We start from the raw sequence: 14,043 nt of genomic DNA, 5'->3' as shown, positions 1-14,043 counted from the left end.
CCACTCTACCACAATTTGATACCTATTTGTAATAACGAGCCGCTTAGGCTCACAGAAATAGTATGAAATTGAAATATTTGTGTAAATAATAAAAACACAAATATTTCTGTTTTAAATAAAAAATAAAATAAAATTATTATCATTATCATTATCAATGTCTATATCATTATGATAATTAACTCCTTACCTTTTTTTAAACAATTTATTTATCTCATAAATAAATTAAAAAAAACAATACAAAATCGTTTTTTTAAGCAAAAAAAAGTGCAATTAATTAAAATTAAAATTAAAAATACAGTAAGTAATTTTCCAAATAAATATAATAAGATCAGTCGGCAAAGGGTTAGAGCGTTCGCGATCAAGTGTTTTGACATTTCCCTCATAAGATTATCGTCCGTCTCCCTCGCACTCTCGCGCGCGCCGCCCGAGCGTGCGAGGGAGACGACACGCCTTGACGCTCGCTGACCACACATGTGCGATCGGAATAATAATAGGCTATTTATCGAATAATAATTACTAATTAGCATTTTAATTCGTTAATTAAGAAGTTTTAACCAAATTTATTGGCAAATAATTCAATTATATAAAATGATATCTTATTTTCGTATTTTAAGTAAGTTGTGAAACCAGCTGACTAACTAACCATAACGCCGCTTGCCCTCAGAGGTAGGCAGAGAGGATAGAACGCCATAGTTCTCATATTTTGTGTATTGTATATAATTTGAGATTTTATAATTCAAAGTAGTAGTCCTGGTTCCAACGCTAATGTATGGAAGTAAAGCTATACCACTCATCCACCTCTTCCACATTCATGCGAATCCTCATACATACCCGCCTATTATTTCGACTCTTAACCCGGCCGCTTTTAAGTATTTTACATACATGATGATGCCAAGTTTTCCTCGATATTCCTCTGCTCAAAATGAAAACAAAATCCCTCTTTTTAAAACAGTCGCCACTCATCCATGGTCAGGTCACTAGCCACAAACAGCACTAAACGGTTCAAACCATGACAACTCATATCGCTCACTTCTTTCAACAACGTCATATATGAAAAAACTTGATTTTTCAGGAGAACGTTTTTGAAGCTTAAGAATATAATACGATGCATTAAAAATAAATATCAAGCCACTTATTGAACTTTTTACTGTGCAACATATCTTTTTATGTAAAACCTGAAGTTTTTTCTCCATTAGAAAAAGATTTACTTTATTTTTAAAAATAAATTAAAAATACGTTTTCTTCAAAATGCAAAAACAACACTTTTTGCCCTGTAGCGGGTAAATATTAAGTTAAAAATATGATTTTTTGCTGGGATATAGTATATTTTCTGGGCATTCCGAAAACATGCACAACTGAAAAATGACGAGTATATATATATATATATATATACATATATATATATATATATATATATATATATATATATATATATATATATAAATATTTTTTATATATATATATATATATATATATATATATATATATATATATATATATATATATATATATATATGTATATATATATATGTATATAAAATAATAATAAACCCTTACCACACCCCAATGGTGCTTAGGGCACTGCTTCATATAAACGCAGTGTTATCTCGATCATTTACACATGAAGGAAAGGTGATCAGCCCTCCGCTCCAGGTACCAGTCCAGGGTAATATTGAATAAATATTACAGTGAAAAAATCACTTATATTTATTTGACCCCCCCTGGGAATCGAACCCGGGACCTCCAGAACGTATATGTATATATATATATATATATATATATATATATATATATATATATATATATATATATATATATATATATATATATATATATATATATATATATATATATATATATATATATATATATATATATATATATATATAAGAAATAGATTCAAATAAAGTTGTAATTAATTGTTTTTTTTCTCCTCTGTCCCTGCTAGTAGTATAATGGCTGTCGATTCGAGTGCCTCCGTCTTAATCTCACCGTTAATACTTTTGTCTGCTGGATTGAGTGATCACCTGGCCGCGTGTGTGTGTGTGCAGTACAGGATAACAGTCGCGGCGCTAGTGTGTGTGGAGCACTATAGTACTCTGTGTATTGGGACCACACTGCCTCGTGTGGTGACCCCATCTCTAGGAAATGATAGAAGTGTCAATATGTTTGAGGACATTATAAAAATATTCTATATGCTCTCATGTCGCTCACTCCTTTCAAGAACGTCACAAATCAAAAAACTTGATTTTTCAGGAGAACGTTTTTAAAGTTTTAAAATATAATAAAATGTATTAAAAATAAATATCAAGTTACTTATTGAACTTTTTATTGTGCAACAGATCATTTTAAGACTGGTTTAAGTGATCACTTTACGCATGTATTTTCTAACCCTTATCCGCATCCAATGGTGCATAGGGCACTGCATCGTATAGTAGCAGTGTTATCATGATCATTAAATACACGAAGTAAAAGTGATCAGCCTTCCGCTTCAGGTACCAGTCCAGTGTCATATTAAATAAACATAATACTGAAAAATCACTGATATATATATTGACCCTCTTGGAATCGAATCCGGGAACTCTAGCATGGTATATATTTATATATCGTACAGGAGAAAGTGACTAACTAATAAAACGTAAAATGTTCAGGAGGGCCATTTAAGTCACTTTTGCTTGGCAACAAAATAAACATCAATGCAGTTAGTCATTTTTACCAAGTCAATATATTATACTTCCAAGTTTAAAAGCCTTCGGGATGTTTTTCAGGGCAATATTAAGCTAGTAAGATATCAAATAGTCAATGATCCCGTTTTTTTGTTAAAAATGCACTTGGTCACTTTCTCCTGTAAGACTACGATATATTTATATATATATATATAGTCCCGCTGAGGGCGAGGGACGTGTGGTGACCCCACGTGGGACCACACGCATGGTAAACTTGTTCCAAGCGATGCCACGAATTGAGTCATTCAATATAATTCCGTCGTGGAATAAAAAGAGAAAAGAGAATTTGATGTATAAGTAAACATGATCTGTGTAGAATGTACGTGCCTCAAATTAATGCAGTTCCCATGGAGTACGAACGGAGGATAGAACGCAACCTTCAACAAAATATACAATGTACTGTTTTCTAAAATTATTTTCAAAAACTTGTATAATACCACTTAATAAGTTTTATTTATACTATTTTCAATGACATTATTTTTTTCTAAACCCTTATCAGCACCCAAATGGTGCATAGGGCACTGCATCGTTTTGACCAATTTCACTAGTCTGTTTTTAGTTGGTTGGACGATATTTATTATTAGCAATAAGCCCGCTAATGTACTTATTTATTTTCTGTATATGAAGTTTAAATAAATCTTCTTCAAATCCTTATATTATACGCACCCGATGATGCATAGGGCACTGCATCACATAAACACGGTGTTATCTTGATCTTTAACACACGAAGGAAAGCTTCAGGCACCAGTCCAGGGTAATATTGAATAAATATTAGAGTGAAAAAAACACTTATATTTATTTGACCCCCCCTGGGAATCGAACCCGGGACCTCCAGACGGTAGCCGAGCGTGCTGTTTACTACACTACGAAGGCGGACAACATTACATATTGTGTTTATATTAAGAAATTCAAAAAGTGGTAGGTTATATTAAGATATTTTTAAAATAAAAGTGTAGAGTCCGATGAAGACCTCACATTGCGTTGGTACGTGTCGTGATGAAGTGCGTGAGGAATTAGACTCTATTCATTACGTCAGTGCACACGCCCTAAGAATGATGTCACATCTACAAAATAGCTACTCCACAAGGAACAGAATGCCTTTGATTTTTTTCTTTACCACAAAGCCGTTCTGGAGTCAAATAAATGTATGTGATTTTTTCACTGAAATATTTATTCAATATTACCCTGGACTGGTACCTGAAGCGGAGGGCTGATCACCTTTCCTTCATGTCGCTTACTCCTTTCAACAACGTTAAATATCAAAAACACTTGATTTTTCAGGAGATCGTTTTTAAAGTTTAATAATATAATGACACGTATTAAAAATAAATATCAAGCCACTTATTGAACTTTTTACTGTACAACAGATCTTTTTAGGTAAAACCTGAATGTTTTTTGTCTATTTGAAAAATATTTAGCATATTTAAAAAAATAATTAAACAATACCTTTTTTCAAAATGCAAAAACAACACTTTCTGCCCTGTAGCGGGTAAATATTAAGTTTAAAATATGCCGCTTTTGCTGGGATAAAGTACATTTTCTGGGCACTTTGAAAACATGCACAACCGAAAATTGTCGATTTTTGATATATGACGTTGTTGATAGGAGTGAGCGATGTGTAAACGATCAAGATAAAACTGCGTTTACATGATGCACTGCCCTATGCATTTATGGGTTTGAATGAAAAAACATATTGAAAATGGAGATAATGCATATTTGTGAACAAGTATTTGAACACTCAAAATGTTGTAAAAATACGGTGTGTGAAAATGATGCGCAATGCAGCGAAATACTTGTCACTATAAATACAGTATTTACCAAGAAATACTTAAGTTAAGCAACATTTTGAGTGTGTCCAAATACTTGTTCACAAAATCTGGATTATCTCCAATTACAGGAGTCATTTTCATATTATTTTTTGACATCTCATCAAAGATGAAGAAAAATATGGAAGTCTGGGCATAATATGAAAATAAATCCTGTAATTGGAGATAATCCAGATTTTGTGAACAAGTATTTGGACACACTTAAAATGTTGTAAATAAATTATCTGGTCAAATTATAAGTTTAATAATAAAAATGAAAATGGTATTTTCTGGCGTTTCTCATGTGTGTGATTATAATCCAGGATTCGGACCTCACATACTAATATAAGAGTTTCTGCTTAGTAAAAAAGCTTCTTTACATCTCACCAATAGATGTCTCTAGTGAAGTTCTAGTGATTCAAGAACAAAGTTTCTAAATTGGTTCATATATATAGAACTTCCAAGAATTTGAGTAGTGTGGTTGTCAATAATGGGTAGAATTGGTGAATGCACGTGTGTAAAGTGATCACTTAAACCAGCCTATGACGGTCGTCAGCCCCGTAAATCCTCAGACTTCCATATTCTTCTTCATCTTTGATGAGATGTCAAAAAATATTATTTATTTAAGCTTCATGTACAGACAAAATAAGTACATTGGCGAGCTTATTGCTAAAAAGCAATATCTTCCAGCCAACCAAAAACAGACTAGTGATATTGGTCAAAACGTTTGATACCATATATAGCTGTTTGCAATCAGAGGGTAGATAGTACTTGAACATAAAAAAAACATACATTACAAATTGATGATAATAAGGAAGGCAAAGGAAGAAGGGAGTTTAGGGAAGGAGGTAGAGGGAGGAGGTTTGATGGACAGTTAGGATAAGATAGGATAAACAGTAATTTGAGTGTGTCCAAATACGTGTTCACAAATGTGGATTATCTCCAATTAGGAGTAGGTTTTTTACATTATTTTTTTTCAAACATTTACAAATTTGTGAACAAGTATTTGGACACACTCAAACTGTTGTACTTATTACGTACATTCAACACGTTTTCATCAGCTTTACAATTAAAAGACGCCGCGAAATAATTTTGCTGGGAACAAAGTGAATGGTGCACTGAAATCAGTTATAGCAAACAAAAACCTAGTCCTGGTTCCAACTGTAATGTATGGAAGTGAAACATGGAGTTGGCAATAGAAGGATGAAAGTAGACTGAATGCAGTCGAAATGCGATCTCTCAGAAGAATGTGCGAGAAAACGATGTATGATAGATGTGCGAATAGTGAAATAAGGAAGGAATGCAAAGCTGAGATAAGCATTATCGATAAAATTAAGAAAGGTGTGTTGAGATGGTTTGGACATGTAGAACGAATGAGTGAGGAAAGAAAGGTAAAACAAATTTATGAGGCGAATGTTAGTGGGAAAAGAAGCAGAGGAAGACCGAGAAAAATATGGCACGATCAGGTATGCCAAATACTTGAAAGTGGTCAGGTTAGGAGTTGTAACAATCGGCGGGTATGTATGAGGTGATGCATGAACGTGGAAGAGGCGAAGAATGTTTGCAAGGACAGAGTGGTGTGGCGCTCTATTCTCTCTGCCTACCCCTGCGGGGAAGCGGCGTGATGGTTAGTTAGTTAGTTAGCGAAATAATTTTCTTTGCCATAATTGATGTGATAAACTGTTCATAATTGCCGTTATTAATGACAGGTGTGTTCAAACTTAATATTTCAATACGTTACTTCAGTGTGCAAACATTGCAACTAGCCAGGGGTATTCAACCATCGAAGCGCCTAAAAAAAAAAAAAATAAAGAATATTTTTTTAAAGAATGAGAAATATTTTTGTTTTTTTTTTATTATTTGTCCGCCTCCGTAGTGTAATGGTCAGCACGCTCGGCTACCGTTCTGGAGGTCCTGGGCTCGATTCCCAGGGGGGGTAAAATAAATATAAGTGATTTTTTCACTGTAATATTTATTTAATATTACCCTGGACTGGTACCTGAAGCGGAGGGCTGATCACCTTTCCTTCATGTGTAAAACGATCGAGATAACACTGCGTTTATATGAAGCAGTGCCCTATGCTCCATTTGGGTGCGGATAAGGGAATTGATTGTTTTATAATTTATATTTGAAGCACTAACTTTGTGATTTTCCATTTTATAGTAAAAATTTAATTTTGTTTTAAAATCACTAAATATTTTATTATAACTTAATTATAATGTCTACCGGTTTCGAAGCTAACCGCTTCTTTATCAAATATTAATCAGTCTTGATAAAGAAGCGGTTAGTTTGGAAATCGGTAGAAATTATAATTAAGTTACAATAAAATATTTATTTTGATTTTAAAACAAAGTTACATTTTACGTTTTTAAGGCTTTTTAATTCAAATTTTAAGAATGTTCATAACAAATTGCTGTTCAAAAATTAGGGTTTTTGACTCATAACTCATTTACTAACAAACTGACTTAACATCACGCCGGGGTAGGCAGATAGAATAGAACGCCACATCAGTCTGCCTTTGTAAATTAAACATATTCTTTGCCTCTTCCCACATTCATGCATCTCTTCACACATGCTAGCCGATTATTTGGACTCCTCACTTGACCTCTTTCAAGTATTTGACATACCTGATCGTGCCAAGTTTTCCTCGGTCATCCTCTGCTTCTTTTTTTCGTTCTACCTCTGCTCCTTTTTCCAACTACATTCGCCTCATAATTTCGTTTTACCGTTCTTCCTCACTCATTCGTTCCACATATCCAAACCATCTCAACACACCTTTCTTTATTTCATCGATAATGCTTATCTCAGCTTTGCATTCCTTCCTTTTTTCACTATTCGCACATCTATCATACATCTGTTCAAATTATAAGCTAAAATAATAAAACAAAAAAGATATATTCCAGCGTTTCTCATGTATGTGAATATATGTAATCCAGGATTCCGACCTCACATACAAATGAAAGAGTTTCTGCTCAAAAAAAAAAGGCTTCTTCATCTCACCAATAGATATCTATAGCGAAATTCTAGTGATTTAAGCACTATGTTTCGAAATTGAGCCATATATATACAGAACTTCCGAGAATTTGAGTAGTGTGGTTGTCAATCATGGGTAGAATTGGTGAAGTGTTACACGTGTTTAAAGTGATCATATAAACCAGCCTATGACGGTCGTTAGCCACGTAAATGCCCAGACTCCCAAATTCTTCTTCATCTATGTTGAGATGTCAAAAAATAATATTAAAAAATAGCTTCTACATATAATTGGAGATAATCCAGATTTTTTATTTAGTTTAGTAAGGTATACAACATTTCTATATTATTTGTTGACATGTCATAAAAGATGATGAAGAATATGGAAGTCTGGGCATTTACGGGGCTGACGACCGTCATTGGCACGTTTAAGTGATCACTTTACACACGTGTAACATTCACCAATTCTACCCATTATTGACAACCACACTACTCAAATTCTTGGAAAATCTATTTATAAATGAACCACTTTAGAAACAATTTTCTTGAATCACTAGAACTTCACTAGAGACATCTATTGGTGAGATGAAAAGAAGCCTTTTATTGAGCAGAAACTCTTTTTATTAGTATGTGAGGTCCGAATCCTGGATTATCATCACACACATGAGAAACGCCAGAAAATATCATTTTCATTTTTATTATTTAAGCTTATAATTTGACCAGATAATATATTTACAACATTTTTGTGAACAAGTATTTGGACACATTAAAAATTTGTGTCCAAATACTTGTCAAAATTTCTAATTTGAAAGTTGACCTCAACCTTAAAAGACCTGGCATCCTTATTCCCATTACAATAACTTCGTCATCTATATTACAGTGCTCAACCGAGTTTTTAGTGAATCGCGAGTCGCTGGTTCGATTCCAGGTCTGGCTCATATATATATATTGTAGCTAATTAAAGACAGGTGTTGGAGATATAGAAGTAGGTCTGCGAGCAAGTATGTAAGCGCCGCGGGAGGTCCAAATTAAACACAGCTCGCGTGGGCATACGAGAGACAATATTTAAGTGTTCCCGGTGAGGGTAGGCGGTGAATGGCTGGGCGATGGAGACGTTTATATCACTCTAATATCAAACATGATCTTACTAAAATAATACCGTGAAACTTGTCGTACGCCCAGCGCTTTTGGAGACATATCGCTCACTCCTTTCAACAACGTCATATTTCAAAAATCCTTAATTTTCTGTTGTGCATGTTTTCGGAATGCCCGGAAAATGTACTATATCCCAGCAAAAGCGGCATATTTTTAACTTAATATTTACCCGCTACAGGGCAGAAAGTGTTGTTTTTGCATTTTGAAGAAAAGGTATTGTTTAATTATTTTTTTAAAACAAACTAAATATTTTTCGAATGGAGAATGAAACATTCAGATTTTCTGGGCATTCGGAAAACATACAAAACAGAAAATTAAGGATTTTTGATATATGACGGTGTTGAAAGGAGCGAGCGATATGTGACGCGTTTCGTCTTTCAGACATTGTCAAACACTGACAACAAAATGTCGTTATGTACCTAATTTACAATAAACTGTAAAGTGATCTTAAACCAGCCTATGACAGTCGTAAGCCCCGTAAATGCCTAGACTTCCAAACTCATATATTTATGTATACTTATATATATTAATTACTAGGTCGGTCAAGTTTTTAGACCTGTGGACAATTTGATCACCGGGGAGGCATTTACGAGGCGGCATAACATCCCAGAAATGCCTCGTATAATTATTATGTCTGTATAAACTTATACAGCCACCTTACCTCTCTATCGAGATCGTAAAATGCGCGGCATAAGAGCTCACAAATGACGTATTCAGCATAAAAACTACAGTAATGGGTCTTAATTGGATACAGAATGACGCAGAAATTAATTTTATTTTTGTTTATTTGTTTTGTAACTGATTTCAAGCAAAATATTTTTTCTTCTTCATTATTTTAAATTCTTTTCCATTTCATTTGTCCGCCTCCGTAGTGTAATTGTCAGCACGGTCGGCTACCGTTCTGGAGGTCCTAGGTTCGATTCCCAGGGGGGGTAAAATAAATATAAGTGATTTTTTCACTGTAATATTTTTTTTTTATATTACCCGGAACTGGTACCTGAAGCGGAGGGCTGATAACCTTTCCTTCATGTGTAAACGATCAAGATAACACTGCGTTTATATGAAGCAGTGCCCTATGCACCATTTGGTGTGGATAAGGGTTTTTATTATTATTATTTCATAATATATTATTACAATTACAAGTAGGTACAAGAAAATATTAAATATTCATACAAAAAAAGACCACACAAAGGCATGGCCTATGTGTGGGTATACATTATATTTTTGGGTTATAGTGAAGGGTTACATTAATTGATTCGGCAGTCACTTTGTGGTAAAATTTATCCATTTTTAACTAAAGTTTTACTTAGTAAATACCACTATTTCTTCAAATCTACTGTGACACGTGTTTCCATGCATTCCGCATCATTTTCAAACACCGTATACTATATATATTTTTCGCCATTGCTTTCCATTTTTCCTTTGTTTTCAAACTCCGTTCTTTGACTAACCCCTTCCCCTTACTTTCCCCTCTCCTTATTTATAGAACAATTTTATATTTTATATTTTAGTTACTATACAGACCTGAATGATGGAAGTTTAACTTCTGAAACATGTAGTCTATAATAAAACTCAAGTGGTAAAAAACGAAGTGTTTTCTTTAATCATCGTATACGGAGTTTGAAAATGATGCGGAATGCATCGAAACACGTGTCACAGTAGATTTTAAGAAAAAGTGGTATTTTCTAAGTAAAACTTTACATTATTTTGAGTGTGTCCAAATACTTGTTTACAAATCTGGATTATCTCCAATTATAGGAGTTATTTTTCATATTATTCTTTCACATCTCATCAAAGATGAAGAAGAATATGGAAGACTCGGCATTTATGGGGCTGACGACCGTGAAAGGCTGGTTTAAGTGATCACTTTACACACATGTAACATTCACCAATGTGAAAATGAAAATGATATTTTCTGGCGTTTTTCATGTATGTGATGATAATCCAGGATTCGGACCTCACATACTAATATAAGAGTTTCTGCTCAGTAAAAAGCTTCTTTTCATCGCACCAATAGATGTCTCTAGTTATGTTCTAGTGATTCAAGAACAATGTTTCAAAATTGGTTCATATATATGTATATAGAACATCCAAGAATTTGAGTAGGATGGTTGTCAATAATGGGTAGAATTGGTGAATGTTACACGTGTGTATATTCTTCTTCATCTTTGATGAGAGTTAAAAAATAATATGTAAAACTTTAATTAAAAATATAAAAAAAGGGTACTGGCAAGAACACAATAGTATTTTATTAAAATTAAACAATTGAATATACCACTTTAATGTGTTTTATTTATATAAACGACTAGTTTCGAAAACGACAGATGTTTTCATCTTCTGGTACATGGTAAAACTGTTTTAATTTGTACCAGAAGATGAAAACATCAGTCGTTTTCGAAACTAGTCGTAAATATAAATAAAACTCATTAAAGTGGTATATTCAATTGTTTAATTTTAATAAAATAATCATGTCATTCCACAAAGTTAATGCCGAATCGATAAATAATAGAACACAATAGATTATCAGAAATAAAATTAGATTGAAAGTGCTAAAATAAACTACAAGCTTGTGAACAAGTATTTGGACACACTCAAAATTGTGTTTTTAAATAATCTGGTCAAATTATAATGGTCCGCGAAATAATTGCCGAGGTTTTGCATTAGTAATGAAAGTTTTTAGCTAAAATAGTGAAAATTGGATCATTTTTGATTGCCTTCAATTCAGCTGGTATCCTCAACCTTCTAAAGACGTAACCACATCATTGTAGAGTAGATGCGCCTTATTTTGAACAGTTTATTGGTGCAATTATGGACATATTATGGCGTCCATTGATGCCGACTTTACGACGCCGGCGCATTGATAAAAAGGTTAATTTTACAGCGCCTATAAAATCATTTTGTATAATATACCTACAAGTTTGTTTGCTTTGTAAATTGTATCATTCTGATAGAGATATTTTATTGATACCTCAACATAGATGAAGAAGACCAGGTGTAACGTTCACCGTTCTACTAGTGATTGAAAATTACACTACTCAAATATTAGAAGTTGATATATATATAATATATATATATATATATATATATATATATATATATTATATATATATATATATATATATATATATATATATATATATATATATATATAAATATAAATATATATATATATATATATATATTTATATATATATATATATATATATATATATATATATATATATATATATATATATATATATATATATTATATATATATATATATATATATATATATATATACTATATTATATATATATATATATATACATATATATATATATATATATATATATATATATATATATATATATATATATATATATATTTATATATATATATATATATATATAAAATATATCTTATGGTTACTGAATACTTATATAATTATAGGAGTTATTTTTCATATAATTTTTTGACACAAAGAGAATGTGGAAGTAAATACCCAGACTTCCATATTCTTCTCTTCTTCATCCATGTTGAGATGTCAAAAAACTGTATAAAAAGCATTCAAGTTCTTTAACTAACAAGGTAAACATGGACCGGTACAGAAATCGATATTTCTGCTATAGATATTTTATTGATACCTCAACATAGATGAAGAAGACCAGGTGTAACGTTCACCGTTCTACTAGTGATTGAAAATTACACTACTCAAATATTAGAAGTTGATATATATAATATATATATATATATATATATATATATATATATATATATATATATATATATATATATTATATATATATATATATATATATATATATATATAAATATATATATATATATATATATTATATATATATATATATATATATATATATATATATAATATATATATATATATATATATATATATATATATATATATATATATATATATATATATATATATATATATACATATGTATATATATATATATATATATACATATATATATATATATATATATATATATATATATATATATATATATATATATATATATATATATATATATATATATATATATTATATATATATATATATATATATAAAATATATCTTATGGTTACTGAATACTTATATAATTATAGGAGTTATTTTTCATATAATTTTTTGACACAAAGAGAATGTGGAAGTAAATACCCAGACTTCCATATTCTTCTCTTCTTCATCCATGTTGAGATGTCAAAAAACTGTATAAAAAGCATTCAAGTTCTTTAACTAACAAGGTAAACATGGACCGGTACAGAAATCGATATTTCTGCTATAGACAAAGGCACAGCCCTCTCTCCGCTGCGCCGTCGGGCCACGTATACGGACAGGCCGGACAGCCGGACAAACAACGGGCCTATTTGCGGTTTGTCCAGTGGTAGTAAACTGCGTGTGGGCGGCCGTACAGGTCGGCAGTTGTTGGTAATCCCGGCTGCAATAAAACGCATCTCGATAATTAAGACGCGGTCCCTTTGAGGACCGCGGGCCGCTTTATTGGCTCTTAATTGAGAGATTACTTATTGGGACGGCTTCCAGGGATCGCCAACTGCGGGCTCTTTCCACTTAACATCATCTTCTATACCGCTCACTCCTTTCAAGAACGTCAAATATCAAAAAACTTGATTTTTCAGGAGAACGTTTTTTATGTTTTAAAATATAATACGATGTATTAAAAATAAATATCAAGCCACTTATTGAACTTTTTACTGTGCAACAGATCTTTTTAGGTAAAACCTGAAGGTTTTTTCTCCATTTGAAAAATATTTTGGATATTAAAAAAAATAATTAAACAATCCCTTTTGGTAAATATTAAGTTAAAATATGCCTCGTTTGCTGGGATATAGTACATTGGGCATTCCGAAAACATGCATAACTGAAAATTGACGATTTTTGATATATGACGTTCTTGAAAGGAATGAGCGATATGTGCTTGTATTTTTCTCCTTCTTATACAAGCAGTCAAAATAATACGGCATTAACACGTGCCCTATGCACTGGGTGCGGATAATAGAAACGTACAACTATATGAATCATTATCTTCGTCCGCCTCCGTAGTGTAATGGTCAGCACGCTCGGCTACCGTTCTGGAGGTCCCGGGTTCGATTCCCAAGAGGGGTAAAATAAATATAAGTGAATTTTTCACTGTAATATTTATTTAATATTACCCTGGATTGGTACCTGAAGCGGAGGGCTGATCACCTTTCCTTCATGTGTATACGATCAAGACAACACTGCGTTTATATGAAGCAGTGCCCTATGCACCATTTGGTAAGGATAAGGGTTTTTATATTATTATTTATTTTATGAATCATTATGTAAATATTGTTATATAACTTGTTGTAATAAAATTAATTAATTAATACAATATTTT

The 14,043-nt window shown here is 32.0% G+C and overlaps 1 protein-coding gene across 1 annotated transcript in view; it reads left to right on the top strand.

Moving 5' to 3' along the window:
- Nucleotides 1-13,098, top strand: part of LOC148305870 (uncharacterized) — a 62,383-nt gene extending 49,285 nt beyond the window's left edge. The window contains exon 3 of the mRNA XM_088265949.1: nucleotides 13,049-13,098. Within this exon, the coding sequence (XP_088122075.1) occupies nucleotides 13,049-13,098 (50 nt within the window). The remainder of the gene's footprint in view (nucleotides 1-13,048) is intronic.
- The last annotated feature ends 945 nt before the right edge of the window (nucleotides 13,099-14,043 follow it).

Source organism: Brachycentrus maculatus, unplaced genomic scaffold (assembly GCF_059751285.1).
Source record: "Brachycentrus maculatus isolate JH-2025_06_01 unplaced genomic scaffold, ASM5975128v1 h1tg000259l, whole genome shotgun sequence".
In the NCBI taxonomy this organism is placed as follows: Eukaryota; Metazoa; Arthropoda; class Insecta; order Trichoptera; family Brachycentridae; genus Brachycentrus; species Brachycentrus maculatus.
Note: the sequence above shows the minus strand (reverse complement) of the source record. Positions and strands in the feature narration are given on the sequence as shown.